This window comes from Stegodyphus dumicola, chromosome 6 (genome assembly GCF_044657685.1).
Source record: "Stegodyphus dumicola isolate Sdum_Otavi_A_Nest chromosome 6, ASM4465768v1".
Classification (NCBI taxonomy): Eukaryota; Metazoa; Arthropoda; class Arachnida; order Araneae; family Eresidae; genus Stegodyphus; species Stegodyphus dumicola.
In genome coordinates, this window is record NC_140773.1 from 197,694,954 (window position 1) to 197,722,356 (window position 27,403).

Consider the following 27,403-nt stretch of genomic DNA (forward strand, 5'->3'; position numbering starts at 1 on the left):
AATTATTGTATCAGTATGCCTTTCTTCTCTGCAGGTTGTTTAAATGTTTGTCTCATCCTCGTCTACGTCTCGAATCTCTTTCAGGTCAGCTATGGCGATGGTAGAATGCATATCCTTCTAAATTTCAAAACCCACTGCAACTCTCCAAGTAGTTCAGTTCAGGTGCATGCTCTCCTTCGCAGCAGCTCACTTCTCGCCAGCCCTGTCGTGATGTCACCTCGAAGTTCTGGTCTTCTCACATCTCTCTCCCTCCAACTACACAGCAAACGCTTTTGTCCATTGGCGAGATCTTGAATAATTGGCGAAGAATGGTGTAGTAAAAGTCACCGAGCATGGCAGCCCCAAAGAAGGATGTGATGAAATCTTCAAGGGAAAAACTTCTCTGGCTACCAGATGTTGCCACCCATTGCTATCCAGCAGTGCAGCCCTCCAAGGCCACGGTGCGAGGTCAAAATCCCTCCACAGAAAGGAAGAGGAAAACTAGCCTCGCATCGGGGGCTCTCAATCTAACAATTGGAAAGGCGTAACGGTCACAATTTTTCACCCCCCATAAGAAATTTCCCATTGAAAATCTCTGTGCTAGAGAACTCTGATGAAAAAGGTGCAGAATTATGCTAAGCAGCACACATGGTGAAGTGTACTTGGCAAAGGAATTTCAGGGCACAGCAATCCCCAGATAAGGAATTCTGAGAAGCGAATTCCAAGCCAACAATTTTTGGATGGTAAATTTGCTGAACCAGTGAATAGAGTTTTCATCACAATTAACAAATTTAGTACTGTAAATTTAACTATTATTTGACAATTAAGTTCAATTTAATGAAATACACACACAATGAATTGTTTCTTCAGAAGAAATAAGTATACATATTCATTTTCAAGATTGAGTTTCTTTTACAATTGATTGACCTTACCACCAGTCGGAAAATATGAATTCAAGAAAACTTTAATAGAAAGAGGGGGTAAAAATAAAACTATCTTAATAAAATTAAAATTAACACGCCAAAAGTGCAGCAACAAAACTTTTTAAAAAAGTTAAAAGTTAAACAACCTTAAGGGTCAAAACAAACAAGTACAAAAACCAAGTAAACCCGTAAGTCCCTAAACTCAAATAAAGTTAGCCAACTTCCTTTAAGAAAAACTTTTAAAGCAACCAAACTAAATTTTAAAGTTTACCAAAAGTTACAGTTTGAAACTTACAACCAACTTTAACCCTTTGCAGCACAGTGTGTCTTATCTGGACACACCTAAAAATTTCCTTCTGTACGCACAGAAAAATTGAATGAAAAAGGATTTATAGGTTACTCTGAACCTTCTTTATTTATAGTAGATGGCAGCTCAACACAAGCCAGTCCATATATTTTAGCCATGTTTAGTTTTTCAAGACCCTCATTTTTCAAAGAATCTTCCAGATTTTTTTTTTTTAGGGTATAAAAGGAATTGTTTGAAAAGAAATTTCTATGTTATTTTTTTGGCTGTATGCTAATCTTCTTATTCTTTATTAGTTTTAAATTTTTACCTGGAAATCTTGCCTAAAATCAAACGGTGAACCCTAGGTGTGCCCAGACCGTGCTCACCGATAATCTAGGATAACTGAGAGTCTGTATTCTTTGTTTCACCACATCTCATCGGTCAGTTCATTAACAACAATGCTCGTTTCAGCACTCTTTTTGAAGCCCTATTCAATCAGTGTGCCACGTTATTTCGGATGGAATCACCTGGCTCATCTGTTCTGTATGTGATATATCTGAAGTGGAATCGGACATTATTGTGTGGTATTTGGCTTCTTTGATATCGTTTAAAATTTTATTTCGAACTGTTTTCGCCATTATGCTAATCATTTCATTTCAAATTTTCTTTGATAAATATGATAACTGCCCCTTTTTTAGGTGCTGTAACTGGTACTTAAATGTTGAATTATGTTTCGCAAGCAGAAACTAAATTGAAAAATATCATTGACCAAGCTGAGGATATTTTTGAGAGGATGCTAAAAGTTCCCTCAGACCTACGGAAAGAAAGAGAGTTTGTTGAAAGATACAATACAGCATCCATGACTTTATGCAGGATTTTTATCCAGTTTTTTTTTCCTCATGGGAATTCATCGCTCAGTATTGTGTTTGGTGCCCTGACACAATTTCATTTATTGCGCTCGAATTTTCCTCTTAAATATGCACTCTCTGTGGATTTTAGATGCTTCGGGCTCAATTAATCTTCATGAAGCATTCTTTTTCCAATTAATGAATCCTGTGATACATAACGCTGATGTAACGGCAACAGCATGTTTGTAGTAAACCTCGCAGGCTCTACAAAAATTGCATTTTCGATTTTAAAATATATAAGCCAAGATCATCTAAGCTTTTCATTATTTGCTAATATTCATTAGATTCTATAGAAAATGTAAAATGGTATCATCAAATTCAGTGGATCTAAGGTCTACGTTTTCTGGATGTTTTCCCGTTAGTAATGCAGCTTGACTGCTAAAGAAAATCATTGCTGATAGCTCATTTTTTTCTGTGACTGACCAACTGCCTGGGTCCGACAAATCAAAAGTTTTCAAGTCTTCATCTTCCTGCTGCCCATCCCCACCTAAATGAGGAGATTCTTTATATCCTAGTTTCACGTCCTCCAGTTGATTACGTTCGTTTTAGGTCGTACATAAAAAAGGTTGTTCTCTCAATTTCTGACTTTTAAACTGTTTGGGGATGATACATGAAGATTCTTCATCTTGGTCAGGCAAATTATAAGAAATATTAAAATACTTTAGAATACCAACATTGTCGGAATTTGTGACAGAGCAAGTTGCGAACGGTTTACATCTTCCGTGAACTCGGAGTTTGCGGACAGTTCACCTTTTCCGTGAAGCTATTTTTTTCTTAGCTTAAATTTGTTTGTCCTCTTCGGGCCTATTTTTGCTGTTTGAATGATATATTTCGCTCGCAAATGTTTTTTTTAGGCGCACTCATGATCTCGTTTACCCTAAATGAAATGCATTATGATTTGCATGAATAACAATAACTAAAAACTGACTTAATTACTCTCGATAGTCCTAGGAATGCGCCTATGAGAGCGCGTACTAATTAAATGGTTGCATGGTAAAATATAATGCAGAATACTTGAAGCAGGTCTATTTAAAAAAAGGAAAAAAGCGACCCCCCCAAAAAAAAACATAAAAATAATATAATTAGCATTAAAAAGCTGAAACGCAGGCTTTCTTGCTGATAAAGTCAAACGCGAGCCTAAGTTGCTGACTGGCTGCAAAAGAGTGAAATAAATTCCTTGCTTCATTTCTTGGGGACACAGATGTCGACGGTCTGTTCTACATGCTTCTACGTACCTTAATTTGAATTTATTTCCTTGGTCCTGGATGGTTCATGTTTAATTTTTATTGGGTATGGTCTTAGTAAATATTTATAATGCTTCTCCGTTTGTAATGAAGCTTTGCTATAGAAACAAGGGGTATGAAAGGAATTATTCTACTAGTTTGAATACCCTCTCCAGCGCGCCTCCACTGACAAAATAAGTCTGACCTTGTCAGTGAAGCCTGGAATACCTATATTGCTCTGTCTCTGCTCTTATATTTCCATTCGTAATGGGCTATAATTATTTTTTAAACTTTTTTCCATTAAAAGGGTTCTTAGTATGTAATTATAAATCTTTTTAAAAGGGGTCTTTAAACCTGGCCTCAAAACTATTAATGTTGTAGCAAAATTTGACTGCTGTTTTAGAAAAATTAGACAACATTCCAAATACGGTCAGGCTGCACACTTAAATTTGCTGCCCACAGAAGTTGTTTTCCGTGGCAGGAACATCGGTGATGATTCGCTTGATTCGCGGCTGATAACACCTGTAAATTTTGTAGTTCGAGATGATGTTAAGAGAATAACACTGAGTTCCGTGAATTTCATTTACTAGGCAGTAATTCACCGAGTTTGTTCGTGATGTTTTTGCATTCAAATTCGAATGGATTCATTCAGTGTACCCGCAGAGTTTGAGGTAGCACTAATAACTGGAGAAATGCAATCGGTAATTTCATGTATTAGGAAAATGAGATCGGAAAGATTTTTCATTATTTTCTATGCCTGAGTAACTTCGCTTTGCAGCCTACCTGAAATGATTGCTAGCAAACTAAGGAACTTTATCACTCTTTTTGTTCCAGGCATCGCAGAAAGTAAATAAGGATTTTCTATCTCGAGCAAAGACAAAATTTGCTAAGTCACCTGTCAGCGTAGTGGGATGTAATGATCCAACGCCTTGGGGCATTTACTAAATCTATAGATTATTGCAGAATATGTAATAAGTCTGTTTTAGACGCTACGCACAGTCAATACATGGGATAATTTAATAAATTGGTAAAATCCTAGTATACGATACGGACTTGGGGCGATTTTGAAATTGCTGCCAACACCAAAATGAGCCGTTTACTGCTCATCATAATGTCGCCAAATTCCTTGTGTTCCATATACTACGATTAAAATTACAAACATGAACGCATTTTTTTATATGCTTGTTGCCATTCCAGAAAAATTAAACTGCCCAGCAACAAAGATGATGTTATATGTAGAGAGAGCAGATACAAGCCCACCGAACCACCCAGTTACAAATTTCAAGTGAGATGTGATTACCTCAGAATTTGGATAGATTGCACTAATGCTTGTTTGAAGTCAAAAGGTTTCAATTACGGTTCAATGTACTGTTTATCGTTGTCGAATTTTCAGAGATATAAAAATATTATTTAGTTTTTAATTCATTACAATAAAGTATATTTATTTAGTAACCTAAAATTTGTGAAGAATTACAAACGTGAAAACTAAAACTGTTTTCAGAGCAAAACCTGTGCGACCACTCCAAAGAACTTCTAAGCAGAATTTACTACTAAGAATATATTGAATTATAAGTCTCAGAAAACATTTCTTCCTTTTACTCTGCATCTGGTCAAGACCATAAGTAAAAATAAGTAGTGTGGACAAAATAAGACGAAAGTATTAAGTCAAGTGGTCGCCATCAGACGACGAGGAAGGTGAGTTTCTGGCGGAAGGTTCATATCAATAAACTGAAGTGACTAGTATAAGTAAAAAATGTTAAGGATGGGGAATATCAGATTGATATTTGTTATTTTCTCTGGAAAATGGAGAACATCTAAGGGAGTAGAAGCAGTTGTTAGGATGAGTGATAACAGAATAGAAGAAATTTCGGTTATTCTTTGAATTATGGTAACTTGGCGATTTTTTGGCGAAAATTTGGCGACTAACCCTGTTACAGCAACCTGCTAGTTTTTGTTTGGACGCCATTTTGTTTTCACGAAGTAAAGGCATGGGTTTTTTTTTTTACTCATCATTTTTTCCAACAATCTGCTAGCCGAATTACGCTTATGCTAGAACTTTTATGGAACAAAAGTGCTTAATCATGACGAAGATTAGGTGCGAAATTGGGAGAAAGTGCAGAATCGCCCACTGCTTGCCGCGTTTTTAAGAATTGCACATACACGGTATCTTCCATGTACACGTCGACCTATTTTCACTTGAATTGCACAAAATGGCATTGCGCACACTCTTGACTTTATCCATGTACACTGCTAAAGTCCTAGCTAGTAACCTTTATCGTCTTACCAAAATGTCGCCAAACTACCTGTTACCATATTCCAAAGATTAGCCGAAATTTCTGTCAAGTTTATATATATAATTTTGAATTTTGTCTGCTTTGAGATCATGGTGGGTATACGAATTTGCAATGAGCCATAGCGCGTTGATAATCTCTCTGAGTGCTTTGTTTGGAAGAACCTGAATATGTTAGAAGCGAGTTTTAGCAGCGTGACCAAGGCCAACTAGATATCTAGGTGGCTTTGGTGTGACCCAAACAGAACTAGCATAGAGTAATGCTGGTCCTAGTAGAGATTTACATAAAAGGACGCAGAGATTGCATTGGGAGGCAAAAGCTCGGCACTGAAACTTTCTTACTATACTTTGATTTCTTACCATACTTTAATACAAAGTGATATTTTCTTACTATACTTTAAAATTGCTTTTATATATTTTTCAAAAGGGATTCAATATTAGGAATTAAAATTATTTTTCGTTAATAACAGAAATTATTTAAATATTCATAAAATTATCAGTTTTTTATATTGTAAAATTACATTATATTTATCTTATTCTCGGGGATGTTTTGGGATTTCTTTTCCATTCATGCTTTTCTCTTTTTTTTTTTCGATATATGTATCACAGAGTAGAAAGACTCTACAGTTAGCGTATCAGTGCAATGGTTTAGAGGTGAAATATGGACGTCGGTAAGGACGCTGCGGTTGCTAAGACGAAAGGCACGGAAGGAAAAGTCGTGGACATATATCGCGATACCCCTGTGAGACTTCTTGGTAAACTTACTTTATGATTTTTTCTTGATTATTTTTTTATTCATGTTCATCTTTTAGTTTAGAAAGTGTTAAAGTAGCGTGAATAATATATTGTTAGAAATTGTTTCGCAAAAGAAAATCAGCTATTTGCTGCATTCCCTGCAATCGCATCGGGGCTGAGAATTAAGGGGCGGCAAAACTTGTAAAATTATGCTCTATCCCCAGTGCCATTGTGACACACACTTATGCTAGGGGATAAACAACACGCGAAACGCATGTTACTCGCGGCTAAACAACTAGGAATTAATGAGGAAGAAACTGGGCATCTGAATTTAGTAGTTTTAGAGTTCGCAGCGGTTGGCAAATATCTAGTTCCGAGCCTAGTCTGCAGGGCAACAAATTAAGTCTTCCGGAAGCTGCTTACAGTTTTCATCTGTAGCGAAAAGAATTATGTAGGATAATCTTAGCAGAATACTTTATTTTATTAATTTATCAATTCTTTAAAGTTGAAATGTAGGTTATTACTTTTTTGGGGAAAGAAATCTTCTCTAGGAAGTCAAACAGCACCATTATGAGCACTGAAAGCCAGCAACCAGTACGTAGCATTAACAATTTAATATATCATAATAACTTTTGATAAATTACATGCGATGAGCTGTAGAAATTGTAAGAGGTGATTTATTATGAAACAAGAATTCAGGAGTGAAAGTGTTTTTACATTAAGAGTTATCATTTGGAATTCAGTGATGTATAATGGGATGAAATCTTTTTAAAAGTAGAATTTACATGTATCGTACTATACAAATAAAAACCTTTTTGTAAGTAGAATTAAACAAGTTTTAAATAATATCTGTATAGAATAATTGTGTTTTCAAATGTAGTATTCATTTATAACCTATTACTCACTAAATGAGTATTGTTGAATCTTTTTAAATCTTTGCTAGGCTATGCAAATGAAGTTGGAGAATCTTTTCGTGCCATAGTTCATGTGAATGTTGTACGAGCTAGCTATGTTGTATCCTTTGGTTATGTATTGGCTGACACTGCTGATAAAGTAAAGAAAACAGATAAGGTCAGTGATTATAATTTTATTGTTTTTATCATTAGCTGGGTTTAATGTTGTCAGAAAATTATCTTGGCAGTAATCAATTTATTATGTCTTTGCATATGTTTTCCTCTGGGCCAGAAATGCCATTTCTGCTAATAACTATTAAAATATTGAGATGCAGGCTGATATAATTATTAGCAATGAAGTACTGCAGAAGTTTTAATTAAATGTATCAGTATTAAATATCTAGTTCATCACTTTTATTGTTTTATCAGTAAATTTAATTAATGATGTAAGCATATAGTAGCATGGGTCTGGTATAGTACCATGCAATAATTGACAGCAGTTTGCCAGGAAAAGACTATGAAGTGTATATTTGATTGTATTTTATTTTTTTCAAGTATACTGACTTAATCACAGTTGAGTCTTTTGTATTTGCATCAATCATCCTGACCTATGGTTTATTTTATTTATTATTACCATTTATTTTTTTTGTTGTCCAGTCTCTAAGCTTTGCTTCAAAATGATTCTCTTTAAGAGTTGCAATATTAAAAAAAGGAAAAACGAAAACATTAAGGCCAGTGTCTACATTTACTGCATAATACCATGGGGCCTAAAGTAGTGTTATACAATAAATCAACATTGTTCAGGATTCGACAAAAGTGACCCATTCTAATGGTCACTTTTGTCGCTTTGATTTCATTAAAAAATGTTGGATACTTTTTGTTCATTGATACTTTGGTATTAAGTTTGACCTGGATTCAGACAATCAGTGAAGGGAAACAGAAATACAGCGTTAGAAGAAGTATAAAAAATGATTATCATTTTATGTTCATCATCATTTATGTTATTAATTTATGTTCATGAGGCATGTAGTAAACTTTATTTTTATTTTGAGTTAAATTAGCTTCTCGGCTATGTCTTCTGCAGTGTGCTTCAAAATAATTTCCTGACATTGATTAAGAAAAGAAGGATTTCTCTTAAATATTTTAACTAGTTTTTGAAAATTTTGGTCAGCATTGGCATATTTATTAAATAAACTTTCAGCATTTTCATTACATGGAACATTAACATTACAGCAACTGTCAATTAATTTTATAGAATTTTTGAATTTCTTTGAAACTTTAAATTGTTCCAATTATCATTGTACATAATTTACTACATCTTAGATCAAATCTCAGTTTTATCTAAGTTTTCATTTTGAGCAATAGCCTTCATTACTTTCAAATCTGTTGAATATATTTCCCAGTTTTATTTCCATTCCCATTAAAGATCCTGGCATTAATTTTATTTTCCCAGTAATGATAGCCCAAAAATTATCTAACCAATTTAACAATGATATTCTTAAATTTTCAGAATATGAGTCATCAGCCATTTGTATTTTCATCTGTCTGCAGTAACTGCTAATTTCTTAACTAGGGTATTTAATTATTGCTTCAGAAATACACGGAGTTTTAATAGCTTCTAAAGTTATTCTCAGATGTTTCTCAGTTTCACTCTCATGCAATTACTCATTACCATTTTTTTATGCTCTTGAACCAATAGCAGTTAAATGATTCTGATTGGTCACTTCCAATTTACAGGATACAAGATAGCTACTTATCAGTAACAGCTCTTTCAACCAGTATCGAATAGATATTTGATTTTTACTTCTTGCTGCGAGTCAGCAAAGCAATAGTTATACATATATATTTGTATGTTATAATCCTCACAGCTGGAAACAGAATAATGTGATGTATGATTTGCATCTTTGATGTCATTTATTGCATTTTATTTCATTGCCCGATAAGACTTTTGTCACTGTTCCGGGTTTACAAATATAATGGTTGTTTCTGTCCATATTTCGTACACTCTGTGAATTGTGGCAAAATCTGGAAGCATGAGATTTTTTTCAAACAATTAAAGCAGCATCCAAGATATAGTAAGCTAAATTTCTATTCACTTTCAGGTAAAGGACATTTATCAATCTGATTTTATTCCTTAGAATAAACCATATACATGCTTTTAATTGTAGTAATTAAAGAAACTGCTGTCGGTAGACACTTAGACTTCTCATCTTTATTGTAAATCTTTCATTTTATCAGCTTTGTGTGTTGTAAGAAACAAAAGTTTTTTTTTTGTTTTTGTTTTGTATGTTTTGATTTCTTTTTTTTAAGAAACTGGAGTAATTTTGAGCAGTTCCACAATTGTTTATCCTTAGCAGAATGATTATATTCTAATACAATATTTTCAGGAATTAATTTTACTAAAATCATAAAAAGAATTCCGCCCATAATTGTTAAGCTCTACTCCTGCTATTTTGAGACTTCAGATCTGAACAGTAATTCTATCATGTAACTGCTTCAGTTCTGTTAAATTTTAACATATTTCATAAGGTTCAGCCTAACAGTTTGTTCACATGAGAATATATGATTCTGTTCATACCAAATCATGCTTTTAATAATTCAGTTGCTGAATCATAATTGCATGATTGTTGTGTGTATTGTTGGGAATAATCTCATTTGTCTGATGTAATCAGAGTAAGCCCACTAATTTTATTGTGGTAAGGAGTACAAGCTTGCATCTCTCATTGGTAAGAGCTTTGGGCAGCACAATTTTGTGGTAACCATCTTGGCACAATTTGTCAATTTTTTTCAGATGAAAAGGCAAAAGTCACTTATTAGGTACAAGTTGGTGATTTTTGCACCTTTGTTTCAGAGAGATTCTCAAATTGTTGATATTTATTGTAACAAAGTCAGTAAACATTATCAGCATATGAAAAGAATATATGTTTTAGCAATTTAAGATACAAATTTGAATTATTAACTAAGGGTTATGTGGTATACTACTAAAAAAAAAAAAAAAAAAAAAAAAAAAAAAGACACTTGCATTCCTCTTCAACTTTTTCTGTAATTTTTTTGTGTTATTCTTCTCCCAATGTACACAGCAATCTGTTTTTGCATAAAGAGGTGGCAGAGAATTGTGGAGACTTGTCTTCATGCAACCCTCAGCAACAGCGGCTATCTAGGAAACATATTTCCTCATTGTTCCTTTAGAAAATTTTCAGCAGAATTCTGTATTCCTGCAGAAATTTTACTGCAGTGTTTTTCATTGCTGGCTAATTCCCCAAGCTCATATTTTAAAACTAAGTTTAAGGCAAAAAATTATGATTTGTTTACAAAAACCATTGCAAGTTGAAATACAACAAAAAGAACCCACAAAAAAATGGCAGCATTGCTTGACTGAAAGACTGTTATAAGCATGGTTGCCAGAGGGATGTTTATGTATGTTTATGTGCATGATTGCCAGAGTTTGACATATTCTGAAAATTTGGCGACTTCTATTAAGATGGTTGCATTCATACGTAAGTACCGATTTTGCCCAGTTCTGAGGGAAAGCACCCTGGGGTACAGTCTGAGGGTCTCCTATCACTCTTTCCCTAGTGTCAAACCACATGAGAGGACTTTAGGCTCATTGTATATTTAGAGCACCCCATGTCACAAAGACATGATACATTTAGAACATCCATGTCTTCTCCAGGATTCGAACTCGGGTCCTTTAGTATGGTAATCAGAGCCACTAACCACTGTTTCTTTGCATGGAAAAATGTTAATCTTGTACATATTTTAATACAGTACCCTTTAAGAATGATTTTAAATAGTCAAATTTGTCATTTCAAAATAATTCTTTGTTTTTATGAATTTCCCCTCAAACTGTAACTAAAATTTGTATCAGTTTTTATGTTTGCCATCAAAAGGTTCTGATTTTAATTCTGTCTATTTGACATTAGAATAATTAGTATTTATCCCTGCTTCAGAATTTCTAGATACAAAAAATTCTTTTTGATTTTTTGTTGCAAAATCAATACTTATTGATTGTTATTAAAACCACACTTTGCTCTTTATCGACCTTCTCATTGTTGTGTTCCTTTTTATTTGGGAAAAAGCTTGTGGTAAAAAAGAGGCTAAAACTACTGAATACTTGGAGTTCAGCCTAGGTGAACAGGCAAATACTCTGTAATCACATTTGCAATTTAAAATATAAATTATCTCAAAGTGCTTCACAATTTATCTGGATCAAAAGAAAATTAAAATAGTCTTTTGGTTGTTTTTAGTTTAAGCAGAATTAGTGATATTCTTGAACTCACTGTGTCTAAAGTAACTTTATAATACTTGAATTTCTATTCTTGAATAATGTTCTTGTTATTTGTAAATGAAAATCCTCATTTCTTACAACTGAGATGACCATATCAGCTAGTCTTAATTATCCATATATCACAATTAGGCATTAGTAGGTAGAAAATAAGGTAGAAAATTACCAGAAATTTACTTAAATGAATTTTTTATAGGGCAACAAAAACTAAAATGTACATTTTTCTATTTATAGCTTTTGGAGAAAGTTGATTCATCTAGGAAAAGGAAATTAATAACTTCAGCTATTGATACGCTAATATGGCAGACTCTAGCATCAGTAGCAATACCAGGCTTTACAGTCAATCGAATTTGTGCTGCTTCATTATATTTATTAACAAAGCACAGCAAATTGCCTTCAACTACAAGAAAGTGGACAACTGTTGGAATTGGCTTAGGATGTATTCCATTCATAGTCAAGCCAATTGATCATTTAGTTGATAGACTTATGAATAATTCTCTCAGAAAATGGGTTTGATAGTGTATGTTTAATTTTTTTAACAAAGTATAATTTGAAGCTTATGTAGAAATGTAATTAATATATTTTTGCATTTTGTTATAGTGTTCTATCTCTCTTGTTCTTTTTTTTTTTTTTTTTTTTTTTAAATTCTGTAGAATTATGTATGAAAATCTTATTTGGATCTCAAGCTTTTATTAGGATTTTTAAGTTATTTGAAAGCTTCTGCTATTTTGGAAAAATGCTCATAAATAGTTTGTAAATATTTTTGTCAGTTTTATATTTATGAAAACTGAATTAGTTTTTTTATTTGCTAATATGTTTCTCATGTGAACTTTTTTGCCTTAAAATACGTTGCAACGATGATAACAGAATGTGTTTATATTATTTGAAATTTACATAGAGGAACCAAATCTCTCTCTCTCCCCCCTCCAAATTTATCTAATTTGGTGCATTAGAATCTGTATTAATTCTTTTTGTTTACAAAGTCATAAATCTCCTCAGAAATTGAATTCTGTTCAATTGCTAATATGAAAAATAATTACCGAAACAGTGATTTATATTTTGTATGAGTGAAATTTAAACTCATCATGATATGTTTCATATAGCTATCTTGTACTGAGAATAGTAAGTTACCAGTATCCGAAACAACAGGATGTTGCAGTAGCATCCACTGTGTGATACTGGGTAGAAACCTACTGCTGCTTAGAACTCAACATTTCATTAAGAATTGCATAAAATAAATATTCATTTATTAATGTTTGAAGATGTAGTAGAGCTATATATGTGCACAAAAAATGGTAATTAAATGCTTTTTAATTTATTATTTCTGGAAGGTTTACAGTTCTTGAAAGAGAATAATATTTTTATGAAGTTTTCAATGCAGATCTCTTTGAAATGTATTTTTTGTCTATTGCAGTTTCCACCATTTATAGTATTGTCATTTTTAAAAGCATCTTTAATATATTGATAATAGCTTTATTATATTTAACAGAATATCAACGATTTTTTTGTATTAATAACTGTTTAGGATTGTCAGTGTTTGACTTTTACATGTGACCAGTTACTTACTGTGAAGTCGGTTAAAAATACATGCTTATTTAAATATGTAATTCAGTTTCACATGGCTTTTTTCATGAAATCTGTGAACTTAAAATAACAAGTAAAACATGAAATGAAAGGAAATCTGATTAATGGGTGTCTTTGGATACATGTATAATTCAAAGCCTAATAATTAAATTCTTGTTGTACTCACTGGATTCAAGATCTGATTACCACTCAAACTCATATCTAGGATACCAGATTTTAAGGAACCTTAAAATCATGTAAGTTTTCATAATTCTGGTTCAAAGTTTGACATTGAGAGTCCTTGAAAGAATTATATGCCTAGGATTGCAAACATTCTTAATCAGATCCTCCTGGCTGTACAATTTTCTTTGATTTTTATCTTCACAATTTGCAATTGTAAAGATAAAATCAGGAATGTTAGCAGCCCAAACCATCTTCAGTAGAATCCTGAAGGAAACATATGGCTTATGCTACAGTAACCTAATAGGCTAAGATTTTGAATATGAAATCATGTCTATTTTAAATAATTCATTTCAAGTTTAAGATCATTTTTAAGAAAACACAATATTTTTATTCAAAAATTTTAGAAGTTAAAAAACTTGTGTATTTCCATTTTCACTCAATATGTACCTAATTTTTCTGAATAGGTGAAAATTTATATTGTATACTGTTAATATGTTGTATAGGTGAGTAAGAAATTATTCAAATCTGAAATTAGTTCAATCATTTTCAGTAATCTTATATTTCATAATAAATATATTATTTGAATGCAAATTTTGTGCCAAATGTTGAGCAGAAAAATGTTAGGCTGGAGCATTAAGCATAAATGGGTTAAGCATCTTTTAAAATATTCTTTGATTAATGGCATTTTTTAAAGATGAATGAAATTTTTCTCCATTAAAGCAAATATAAATTATTCTTTAAAACTGGCTTTAAATTAAGTTGGAGTATGACTTCATTCTTTTGCATTCTAAAAACTGTGACACATTTGTTATTAACTATGAGTGTTCAATTTATATGTAGGAAAGTATGTTGCTAAATCTTAAACAATTACAGAGCAAAGAATTATATAATGTATATGTAATACAAAATACAATATGTATGAATGAACCACTGCATAATACTTCAGGCATTTGCAAATTAGCTGAGTTCATGAAATGATTTGTCTTCCTATATGTACTTGTCTTTTTACTAACAAAAGCACTTTTTATGTAAAGGCACAATTTTGTATTTTCTTCTCAAGTATGAATAATTCTATATAACTATTATCATATTTGTGGTATCTATTTTAATATTTCTGTATTTTTTATATAATGAATGTGCAATTCAATTTATCATAAAATATAATAAAATGCAATACAATAGATTACATATACTTGCTAAATGAATGAATGATACATTAACACTTCCTTTTGTCTGAGTCCAAAAGAATAGTATATTTGAACATTTCCATTCTAATGATTAAATAAATCATTCTTCTTATTTATCAACTGTAAACTTCCTTTTTAGATTTAAAATATGTGAATGGTCAGAACTTCTGCTGAGAAGCATATTGTATCATACATTCATATACTCTAATAGTTTTTTAGGTTTAACTTTTTTGTGAAATTAGATTTAGTAAATTCTTTTTACTGTTAATTTTAAAACTATAAAAACCTTGCAGATAATATTCTTCCTCTATATCTTTTATTTTCATTACACAGTCCCTGGAAGGGAGTCTGTGCTATTGGGCAAGGTATTTTGTATAATCATCTCTTTTTATTGCTGATAGTGATGTATTTTGAAAATAGCTTTTTCTTTTTAAAATTTGATATGATGACTGGGAACATTACTAATCAGACATTGCTTATTAAATTTCTTGTTATTTATGTTCCTTATTTGCATTCTAATTTTCTTTTAATTTTCTGGTTGTTACAGCAGGCATGCTTAAGATATTTTATTAGAAAGGAAAGTGGAATATATAGCTTTTCTTTCAAAAGAAAAATTTCAGTCTGGTTTTTTTGCATATATTAAATGCTTAGAAGATATTTGGAGTACACTTAACTTTTATTATGACAGAATATTTTGACCAAAAATTATCTGCAATTATCTAGATGTGTATATATGGTCACTTTACTTAACCTGTTCCGCCAAACTAAGTTAATGGCACTACAGGCTTAGGAAGTTATCCTAGTCATTGATAGCAATCTGACGGTTAAGCCACCTTTCTATATTTTAAATTAATTAGTTTCTTTGATATAATTATTTTCATTCACATGCTTCATTATCTCTAAGATGCCCTTGTTACAGTAATAGTCCGTGAACAGTCTATTCATAGGATATGTGATGTAGTTGGAAGGAAAGAACTGCTGTCGAAGATGCTGTGTCAGAGGGCAGGAGAGCAGGTAATGAAGTACGTCCGCGTCTTCCTTGCGAAAACCGCAAGAACAGTTGACGTCCCGTCTGAGGAATCGTCTGTAATACGCTGGGAATTCCCCGTGGTTGGTACAGGCCTGGAGGAAAAGTCAGCTGCATTTGAGCCTCTTGAGAGTAGGTATTGGGAAGATGTTGTAAGTAAATCTTCCTGTCTCTTCTTCCTGCCATCGTGATGACCATGTCTCTTGGAATGTTGTCTTGAGGAGCCTTTTTGCAACTTCTGCGGAAAGCAGAACTTCTTTGTCAATTTCTGGTTTGAGAGCTGCAATCTTAGCTAGTTCATCCGCTCGTTCGTTGCCTTTCTGCCCGGTATGTCCTTTTATCCAGTTGATCTTTAAAGGGATGGAGGAGCCTAACGTGAAGAGGATCTCTCTAAGTGCTGCCGTGTGTGGATGTTTTGGATGAAAGGAATTCAGCGCATTCAGAACACTCATGCTATCTGTGAAGAATGAAGTGTGAGCTGCTGGTTGCATACCTAACCATAGTGCTGCTTCTTTGAGTGCAAGGAACTCTGTTTGGAAAACTGAAGCACGGTTGCGTAGACTGAATTTTGCTTGATAAATTTCTTCATTGTTCGAAAAGACCGTGAACGCTGTCCCTACGCATCCTGAAATTTTTTCTCTTTGTAGAAATAAAATCTAAAGTGAGGCATGTCCATTTACTTAATAAAAAATAAAATGGAAATAAGTGAAAAAATTTTAATGAAAAAGAATGCAGATTGAGAGAAATTCATCTTTACATTTTCCGAATACTTTGAAAAATTCAATTAATAGTGTTATTGAAACCATTTTTAAAAAGTAAACGAAAGCCTTAGATAAAATGACAAACATTATTTGAAAGAACTGTTTTAAGTGTATTATATATATTAGCTTGAAATACAAGAAAGTATTATTTTGAATAATGTTGATACTAGATTGAAACACCTTATAAAAATACATTTGTACCTTATTAGGAAATTATAGAATTTTTTAAAATAATTTTGGGGAAAATAAAATGGAAAGAAAGAACCGTGGAATTTTAATTCTAATTAACAAATAGTGACCATTAAAAAACTTCTAAACACTTGAACTTCTAAACTTTTAAACAGATGTAAAGAGGCATGAGATAAAAGATATTCTTGAACTTTTATTAAACGATCATTAATGTATAATGTAAAGAAATAATTTTGATGAATAAAAGTACACTGCTAGCTTTCCGTTGTTTTGAGTCTAAATTCAAACTATCAAGTAGTTACTAGGAATTAACTACAGTTTAATATGATTTAAATTTTAAATAGTGTTTACTTAAAAACTATAGTTGGTTGCTCTGATCTGTTTCAGGGCATGACTCTCATAAAATGAAAGTAGTGCCTTTTAATGAGTACAAATTCTGTTTGGTGCCTCTTTATACTTATGCATTTTTGTTATGATCTGTATAGTTAACTATAATAAAGTGACATGAACTTGATATCTTTTGTCATTTCTTCATTCATTTTAAGTAGTTTCAGTAAGATAAATTAAAGGAGGAGAAGGTTCATGAAGATTTTATTAGAAAAAAATAAATAAATAAATAAATAAATAAATAAACGTTGTATTCATTTTGCAAGAAAGTTGTGTCAGCAGATAGAGAAGTATAAATCCACTTATTTCCCAGATATTAACAGTATATTTCCCTCTAATTTATTTCTCAGATATTAACAGTACATTTCTTATGAATATAGTATTTGAAAATAATCTATATTTCTTATTTACTTAACCCTTTAAAAATGAGAATAAAATTTTGGTATTTTTAATACACCAATACAGTCAATGATAAGTTGTTGCTGTTCGAGTAATTACAGTATGTAACACTTCCATACAGATATTTTATTGTTATTTCCAAAATGATTGTTAACTTTGACATTAAGATTAATATTTATACGTAGCGTATTCGGAAACTAAGTACCGTTTCATTCTAGCGCTGTGGTAGACGTCCCGCGCATGCGCACTAGTCTTTCTTGTTCACTGACTTTCAATTGTCGCCATTTTCATTGCTCTATGTTGTGTTTTCAGTTTGCTATGCACATTCAAATTGTTTAAGACAATTAGTTCTCCCGCTGACTGTGAGATTCGTGCCGTGATTAAATTTTTGAACGCGAGGAATGTTAAACCGGCCGAAATTTATCATCAAGTGACAGAAGTTTACGGTGAATACGCGATAAGTGATGGAATGGTGAGAAAGTGGGTAAGAATGTTTAATGCAGGTCGAACAAATGTCCACGCCGAGGCTCGGAGTGGTCGGCCTTCTGTTATACCGATGATTTGGTAAGGAAAGTTGATGAAGCTGTAAGGATTATGTTAATTTTATTAACAGTTAAATTTTAAGTTAAAGTTCCTTTCCTGTCAAATTCTTAACTTCAACTTACTACTTCCGGCCAGAACGTAGTTTTGGAATTTGCTGAATATTTAATGAGAAGGAGTGGTATTTAAACCACGAAGTTACTTACTGAGACAGAGAGAGAATCAGAGTTTCTGAACTACGCGCGTCTGACTTTTTGGCCGCTCTCTCTCTCAAAGCTGTTTTTACGCTCGGCCGTACTCGGGCCCTTGCTAAGCTTCGTAGTAAAATAAGTTAAGGGGCCAACTCTAATTGAACCTTGATAGCTTTGGCTATACTTATTTAGTTTAATTCTTAGTCTTTTAAGTTCAAGTCCAAAGTGCGGGCTTTACTTGTACACTCCCAGGCGGAGTTTTGTGAAATCTTGTCGAAATAATAAAGAGTTAGTTACCCTTCTCTCTTGTTGTTTCTTGTCATCGAACTCTAGCGATTATTCGCTTATCAGTTCTTAGGTTTCTCACTTCCAACATTAACTTAGAATTCCAAAGTGAGGTACAATTGGCGCCCGAAAAGAATTCTAAACTGACCATGTCGTTAGAATCCGGGAAGTTTACGTTGACCCCTCCGACCTTTCAGGTCCCTACAACATCTACGAATCCAGTAGAAGGGTTTGGATTCCTCGTGGAAACTTTGCATGCAGCTATGAAACCAACAGCCACTTTTGATGGCAAGGGCTCAGTCCTGACATTTTTGGAGCAACTGGACCTACATTTCACCTTATACCCTGTGAATCAGCTACAAAAAGTGATCATCGCTACGACAGCATTAAAAGGTCAAGCCCTTAGCTGGCAGAAGAGTATAGGAAAGTTCTTGTTGGGGGACCCTGGATCTGAATCATATAACTGGGAAAATTTCAAATCTGCATTAATAAAAGCATTTCCAGTTGTTAAAGATCGTGCGAAGCTTGAATCAGAATTATATAGCAAATACCAAGGCGGTTTCGAGGATTTGACGGAATTCATTTTAAGAAAAGTTCATATTTTTAATCTATTATACGGGAAAAACCCCGATAAAGAAATTATTGAAATTATTCTGCCACGTCTTCTACCGTCAGCGCAAGATTTTCTCGAAGTGCGTAATCCGCAAACATTGGAAATTCTATTTCAGCTTGCAATGAAATTTAGTAGAAGTAGAAGAAACTCAGAGAAAGCGTGTGCAAGTCCGTTTGGCCAGTACTTAAGATTTACTCCCCAAAAGAAACCACAAGTTCAGTACAAGGCGTATCGGCAGACGGGAAAAAGTGAAAAGTTCAATAACAAGAGCGCAGATAAATCTAAGGGCGGTGGATATAAAAATCAGCGAAAAGAGGCGGCAGGTAACCAGAATTTAAACGCAAACCGGTGATCGAGAAGGGGCAACGGTCACCGAGTGGGACAGAAGACCCCGCAGAAATTTGTTTAAATACAGTAGTAGTACAAAATCTTGTTATGCCGGAGGTACAGATTTTGGTAAATAATGTACCAACCACTGCACTCCTGGACACAGGGGCACAATGTTCATTCCTATCGGAAAATTTTTTCAAAAAACATTTTCTTCGTTATTGACTGTTTATAGCCACGGGACAGAAAGTAATTGCCGCCCAAGGCAAACAGTGCGTATGTTTGGGGAAAACCGCACTGCATGTTCAGATTAAAAACGAGGTCCTAAAAATTAATTTTTTAGTCGTGAAAAATTTACTCACGTCAGTGATACTGGGGGTTGATTTTTTACGCGCATCCGGCGCAAATCTTAATTTTCAGAATTCTACGTTTCAGGTGCACATGGACCCGGTAGAAGAAGATGAAGTTTCCATGCCGGAATTGCAGCTACAACATTTGAACCTGGAAGAGAAAAAGAAGATTGAAGGATTGGTAAGGAAATTTAATTCTTTGTTTAACGACAAACCTGGTTTTTGTCAGGTAGTTAGTCATTCCATAGACACTCGGAATGCCCCTCCAGTCCGGTCGAAACCATATAGATATGACAACAGAAAAAATTATAGAGAAGCATATTGAAAAAATGCTACAAAACAAAATAATCGTGCCTAGCACGAGTTCGTACGCAAGTCCGGTGGTCCTTTGTAAAAAAAAAAAAAAAAAAAAGGACTACCGCCTGAACACCCGAACGCGTATAGGTTTGCAGTTGATTATCGTAAGTTGAACAGTATAACAAAATATCCCACATATCCCCTACCAATAATTGACGAAATAATTAGAAACATTCGCTCGACTAAATTCATGACAACCCTAGACTTCACGTCGGGTTACTTTCAAATCGCCGTTAAGCGGGAGGATGTCCAGAAGACCGCGTTTATAACAAAGTCAGGCGTCTATGCCTTTTTAAGAATGCCCTTTGGTTTGAGCGGAGCGCCAGCTACGTTCCAAAAAGCTATGGACATAGTCTTAAAGCCAGTTTTAGATAAAAGTACAATTATTTATCTTGACGATATCATAGTTACCAGCGAAACATTAGAGGAACATTTGGAAGAAGTTTTTGCCTTACTTAACGAGGCCGGTTTCAAAATAAATGCAAGAAAATGCAAGTTCGCGGCGAAGGAATTACGATACCTCGGGTACAAAATCTCTAATAAGGGAATAGAGACTGATGATTCAAAAATTAAGTCAATTAAAAGTTATCCTCCCCCAAATACGGCTAAGAAATTGTCTTCATTTTTGGGCTTATGTTCCTATTATAGAATGTTCATAAAAGACTTTGCGAAAATAGTTGAGCCTCTTCTAGTGCTAAAAAGAAAGAAAAGTAGATTTTCTTGGACAGCCGAGGCGAACACCGCGTTTGAACAACTAAAGAATGCCCTAATCAGTGCCCCAGTCCTTAAATTCCCAGAAGGCGAGCAAGGTCTAGAAATTTCAGCGGATGCATCCGATTATGCAGTTGGAGCGGTGCTCTCCCAAAATGAGCAACCTATAGCTTTCTTTTAGAAAACCTTGAATGCTACTCAAAGGAACTATTCCGCTACTGAGCGAGAAATGCTCGCTGTGTTATTAGCAGTTCAGAAGTTTCGTGTCTACTTCGGAAGTTCTCCTATAATGGTCTACTCAGATCATGCGGCAGTGGGTCGCTTGTGTTCAGGAAAAAATTTATCGCCTCGCTTGATACGGTGGACTTTAAAATTACAAGAGTTCAACTTAATTATAAAACACACTCCGGGAAAGGAAAACTTGGTCGCCGATGCCCTTTCGCGAATAAAAATTGATGAAGAGGGAAACACATGCAAGTGTGCTATGCTCACCTTAAGAGTTATTGAGTCCCATGAAACAATAATCGAAGAATTAAAAAAGGACGCGGAGTTGAAAGATATTTACGCATACCTGGAAGATCTTGAAAAATTTGAACATATAGATTTAACGGCTATTCGCAATAGGGCACAGCATTACGAAATAATCGACAAATTGTTATTTTACACAAAGGTAACTAATGAAAATCAGGAATACCGACCAGTAATCCCAGCGAGTCTACGTTTAAGTATCTTAGAGGAGTTGCACGATCTACCTTCTGGATTTTTCGGGATACGAAAAACACTAAAGAGGGTACGCGAAGCGGTTTATTTTCCGCAGTTACAGAAAGTTGTTACGGCGTATGTTAAGTCGTGCCATATGTGCCAATTAATAAACGATGTTAATTACAGCCCGGCCGGGTATTTAAAAAACATAAAGACTACTTTTCCAAACGAAATAGTTGGAATAGATTTGCTAGGACCCTACCCTAGGACAAAAATAAATAAAAACGGATATCTTTTAACAATCGTTGACCATTTTTCAAAATAGGTAGAAATAGTCCCTCTTAAACGAGCTTCAGCTAAAATAGTCGCAGATTCGTTCTTAAATAAATATATATTAAAATACGGGGCCCCACTAAAAGTAATATCAGATAACGGTAAACAGTTTGTAAGTAGTATATTTAAAAATTTGTGCACAGGACTTGGCATACGCCATCTAAAAATGGTACCATATAGGCCGCAGTCGAATATAGCGGAACGCGTAAATAATATTGTAAAAATTAGCAGGAGATATGTGAAAAATTTTCATGACCGCTGGGACAGCTGTGTCAATGAGTTAGGTTTTGCCTTGAGAACCGCAAAGCACGATCCTACGCAGAAAACCCGCGCGGAGTTATTTTCAGGAAGAAAAATCATAACGCCGTTGGATAAGCTATTCTTTGTACAACAGAGACAAGAAGAATTCAAGTTAAAAGACGTTCAAAAAATTATTGACGAAGCAATTAAAAGTTCTGATATAGCAAGACAAAAACAAAAAGTTTATTACGATAGAAATAGAAGGGAATTGGAATATAAAATGGGACAAAAAGTTCTTAAGTTGAAATATTCGTTATCGTCGGCACCAGAAAACAGAGTTGCGAAGTTTGAGCCCAGGTTTGAAGGACCGTACATGGTGGAAAGAATAAGAGAAGCCACGTTTTATTTAAAGGCCGAAAATGGCCAACAACTGGTGGCAAATATCGATCAGTTAAAACCTTATTACAGCCGCACTGACTTTAAAATATTGCAGGATTTATTACAGGATCCTGGAAGTAAGGAGAGAAGCCCACCAGCTCAGGAGTACAGCTGGAGTCCTCCAACACAAAAAAGAAAGCAGAGCTAGCAAACTTCGACCAGAGAAACCCATACCAGTAATGCTACAAGCGCACAAAAAAGGAGAAAGTTAGCACTGACAGATCAACGAGTCAGAACCGATGATGCTGCAAAAACTCAAGTGCCATCGACCACAAGAGGAAGGCCTGCTGGCAAGGTTCCAGGAAAGGAGAAAATTCAACGACGAATTAAAACTAGACGTAAAGCACAGTTTCCAGCATCAACAATTACAAGGGAGACCCAAGGAGGACCAGCGTGGAGACCGAAAAGCCAGAAAAGACCAGTAGACACAACCGTGCCGGAGCAACAAGTTAGAAGGGCCAAGAGAAGATTCAAAGACCCTGAAGGACGGATAGCCCCACCGGAGCAAAAAAGGAAATTGGCATTCCAGAATCCACAAGCTGCCCGCAAGAGTTCCAGATTCCTACATAAGGGGAAAAAAAGGAAAACACTGGAACTAAACGGAACGGAACATCAAACATCGAGAAGAAGATTGGAGGTCGTCAGGTTTTCTACATTTGAACAGTTCTGTAATGACAGGATGCAGGAATACAGAAAAAGATAAAAGAAAATTTCTTTGCTAATTTTTCATTGAAGTTCAAATTATATCATCTTGTTATAAGTTGCTAAATATGTTTAGAAAAGTTAAATCGCAGATAGCGAAATTTTGATTGTAAATGTTCGTAAGCATAGATTTTTATGTTAGTAATTTGGCGAGAAGCTACTAGAGTTAAATACTTTTTGTTAAGAACTCGCAAGTTGCGAGAAGTAAATTGTGAATAAGTTTAGTCGGAAGACTATTGGAATACTAAAATCTGTTAACGTAAAGTAAGATTTCGTGTAAATATTGGTAAAGTGTAATTAAGCAACTATGACTGTTGATGTAAAATGAATTCAAAAGTGATGTGTAAATATTTAAATGTTCATGTTCATGTAGAAATGTTTGATCTTTGTGTTGAAATATCGTAAAGATTAAAATGACATAGAAAATAAATTTTTATTTCTGTGTATGGGAATTATGGAAGAATGGAATGTTTATATATATGTGTTTAATGTTAGGCTCTCCAGTTAACATGTTTAAAAGTAAAATATAAGCTTTTGCTTACTACATTAGGAAACTGTTTTCGTGTAGGGAGTCTTGGCAGGTCTTGTGTGTCAAATTTAACAAAGTTAGGTGTTGTGTAGTGGTAGTTTTGTTCGCGGTAACACAACATAGAAGACCCTAAGTACATTTCAGTACATATGCTGGAGAGCATGGGTGAAATAAAACTGTAGTATGAATGAAAGTGCATAAGGGCCAAATCATGAATTAAAAGCGTAAAGTTAGGATTTAAAGAAAAGTTTTGTAAAATGCATTACTAATGACATTTCCTTCCAGATATGGAAGGATCAAGACCTGACATAAATCTAGCAGAATAAAGAGTCCATGTATGAAGATGTATGTCAAGATATAATGTCCAGAAAGCATCAATTGTAAATTTTATTTTTCCTAGCTTTAGTCTAGCTTTTAGAATTGTTGTAAAGTTGGCCCTAAAAACGAAACTTTAAAGTCATTTAGTTAAGTTAAAAGGTGGAAGAGTGTAGTTAACGTAAGTTTTCAGACTTTAAAGTCTTAAACAAGGTCGTTTTGAGACCTTATTTTTCGAGTATTTAAAGTCTGGTCGGAAGCTCTGTAAGGATTATGTTAATTTTATTAACAGTTAAATTTTAAGTTAAAGTTCCTTTCCAGTCAAATTCTTAACTTCAACTTACTACTTCCGGCCAGAACGTAGTTTTGGAATTTGCTGAATATTTAATGAGAAGGAGCGGTATTTAAACCACGAAGTTACTTACTGAGACAGAGAGAGAATCAGAGTTTCTGAACTACGCGCGTCTGACTTTTTGGCCGCTCTCTCTCTCAAAGCTGTTTTTACGCTCGGCCGTACTCGGGCCCTTGCTAAGCTTCGTAGTAAAATAAGTTTAAGGGGCCAACTCTAATTGAACCTTGATAGCTTTAGCTATACTTATTTAGTTTAATTCTTAGTCTTTTAAGTTCAAGTAAAAAGTGCGGGCTTTACTTGTACACTCCCAGGCGGAGTTTTGTGAAATCTTATCGAAATAATAAAGGGTTAGTTACCCTTCTCTCTTGCTGTTTCTTGTCATGGAACTCTAGCGATAATTCGCTTATCAGTTCTTAGGTTCCTCACTTCCAACATTAACTTAGAATTCCAAAGTGAGGTACCTTACAATGCAATTCATGAGAACAGACGCTTCACAATGACAACTCTTTCAGAGGCATTTCCACAAATTTCATGTACTGTTTTGTTCAAAATTGTGTCTGACCGCTTGAATTATCGCAAACTGTGTTACCGATGGGTTCCAAAAATGCTCACTGATGTTCACAAAACAAAGCGACTTGGTAGTGTCCTGACATTTCTCACGCGGTACAGTGATGATGGAGAAAACGTTTTAAACCAAATTGTGACAGGTGATGAAACTTGGGTGTGTCATTTCACATCAGAATCGAAACAACAATCGATGGAGTGCAGACACACTCATTCTACGAAAAAAAGAAAAGTTCAAAGTGACAATGTCATCACAAAAAATCATGTGCACTGTCTTCTGGGATAGGAAAGGCGTTTTGCTTACTGAATTTCTTCCCAGAGGTGAAACCATTAACACTTTGACTGCCATGGCTATCATATGTGATATCCAGTGATATTTCCGTTGAGACACTGGCTATCCGATATGATAGCCATGGTGTTTCAACACTTCAGGCCATGGCTATCAAATATGTTATCAGTTACATGAAAATCGTATTGGAGCTTGATTGTTGGGCGCCCTACGATGTGTTAGGTATACGTGGTTTGCGCAAATTGGTATATGTGACGATTTTATGAGCTAAGTTTTATGAAAAATTAAATATTTGGAACATGCAACAAAAAAGGGAATATATATAAATAGAGAGAGAGTATGTGATAAATATATATAAAATATATGATAAATACATATATTTGCAATTTGTGAAAGTAAAAAGAATATAAATACATCATGTTATTGCCTTTATTTCAGGATAAAGTTACATTCAGTGTTTAGCATTGAAGCAATTACGACACATTTGAGGCTGGTCAGGACAATTGTCACAGTATGTGGAAATTAGCTTTGCTTTTTTTATGGCTTGTTCACGACCCTCTGTCTTAGAAATATTGATATAGCATATATGGCATTTACGTCGTACCTTTTTACCATTTTCATGGATCCTATCAATCAGGTGGTGCGTTTTTTTACTTGTTTGCTCATTACGATCAGGATCTATAGCCATACCAAGCAACTGGAAAACTAATCTCTCTCTAAATTTACGAATTTTCATTTTGGATTTTGTTACATGTCGATATACAACCCATGCGTTAACTACTGCAACGCCTAACAACAATTCTAATCCTAGTTTTCTGTACCACTTAACACCTTTTCTTAGTGTTGTGGCATAAGCCCCCATCTGATCTGACAAATCTATGCCAGCTTTGCCTTTATTGTATGCCAATATGGCTTCAGGTTTTTCTAAAGCCCTTCGATATTGTCTATTTGTTTTTGTGCTGGTAGATGGTTGTTCAGATAATAAGTTGGTTGAGGGTATGACTGCAAATTGATTTGCGCTGGTTGATGGCATGCTTTGTAGAAGGCTTTGGCTTGTTGAAGTAGTTGCAGCATGTTGATTTGTATTTTTCCCTTGCTCCATTTGCAATGCTCGTTTTTTCCTAGGTGCAACTGGAACAAATATAGGTGCATGTTTTGTGCTCAATATCCGAACAACTGGAACAAATATCAGGGGTGTCCTTCCATTTTAACACAACAATGCCATTCTCGTCTTCTCTGGAAATCATTTCTCCTTTCTTTAAGTTTGCTTCGAGGACTTCCTTTGGGATATCTCTTTTATTTGCTCTTAGTGTTCCAACAACATGCGTTTTTTTATCTAGCAAACACTTTGCCAAATCATAACTAGTATAAAAATTGTCTATATAGAGAGTTCTGCCTTGATTGAGAAGTAATTCCGCTAGTTCCAAACACACACTTTTTGCTAATCCGGTTTCACGCTCTCCAGATGCAGACTTTCCAGTATAGACTTTAAGACCCCATGTATATCCATCAACTGAACACAGCTTGAACAGTTTGACTCCATAACGATGGGATTTATTTGGAATATATTGCCTGAAAATTAGGCGCCCTCTCCATGGAACAAGAGTTTCATCTATAACGAAATCTTCTCCCGGGTAAAATAGGGCTTTGAACTTTTGTTGTAGCATGTCAACTAGGTGCTGTATTTTTCGCAGCCTGTTACTGGTATCGCTCGTTTCATTGTTATCAAAATGAAGCATAGTTAGTAATATCTGAAAACGATTTCGTGACATTATCGCACGTGGAATTGTCATGTTGTAGACTCCATTTTGTGACCAATAGTCTTCCAAACGACCTAGTGGTACCAAACCCATCCACATCATCAATCCTAAGAATTTTTTCATTTCTTCATGATTTGTTTCATTCCACCGATTTATCCTGGAATGCTTCAATTTTGGTTGTGATGAAATAATTTGCCCTGCATATCTGTTTGTTTCAACAACAATGTGGTTAATGATCTCTTCATCAACAAGTAGTAAAAATATATCCAATGGTGTGCTTTGTTGTGAAATGTCTGATTGCAAACCATGCTTTCCGATAAACTCAAACACTTTTTGTCTGCCCACATATTCTGTCCATCCATCGGTGGTGATTATATTATTCTCCTGGTCATAACTGTCGGGTAGGTCTGTCAAATCCTCAAATTCTTCATCAGATACCACAGCTTGAATAACGTCTTCAATAACATTATCAATATCATCGTCCATATCAGTTTCGTCAGATGAGCTTTCAGGGGAATATGCAGGATCCGCGTCAGAATCAAATAAATCAAAGTCTTCATCATCCCATGAATCATAGCATCTCATAG

The 27,403-nt window shown here is 34.4% G+C and overlaps 1 protein-coding gene across 2 annotated transcripts; it reads left to right on the top strand.

The window, feature by feature from the left end:
• Nucleotides 1–6,233: 6,233 nt before the first annotated feature.
• LOC118189596 (mitochondrial fission process protein 1) lies at nucleotides 6,234–24,560 on the top strand. 2 transcript variants are annotated; one of them, XR_015041799.1, is made up of 5 exons: nucleotides 6,234–6,364; nucleotides 7,288–7,415; nucleotides 11,757–12,042; nucleotides 19,610–19,705; nucleotides 23,822–24,560. XR_015041799.1 is itself a non-coding variant. In XM_035360223.2 (3 exons), exons 1-3 carry the CDS (start codon nucleotides 6,271–6,273, stop codon nucleotides 12,036–12,038), a joined length of 504 nt encoding a protein of 167 aa, XP_035216114.1. In that variant the 5' UTR covers nucleotides 6,234–6,270; the 3' UTR covers nucleotides 12,039–16,946. The 2 variants fall into 2 exon arrangements, 1 of the variants encoding a protein (XP_035216114.1); XM_035360223.2 differs by lacking the exons at nucleotides 19,610–19,705; nucleotides 23,822–24,560 and having other exon boundaries at nucleotides 11,757–16,946.
• The last annotated feature ends 2,843 nt before the right edge of the window (nucleotides 24,561–27,403 follow it).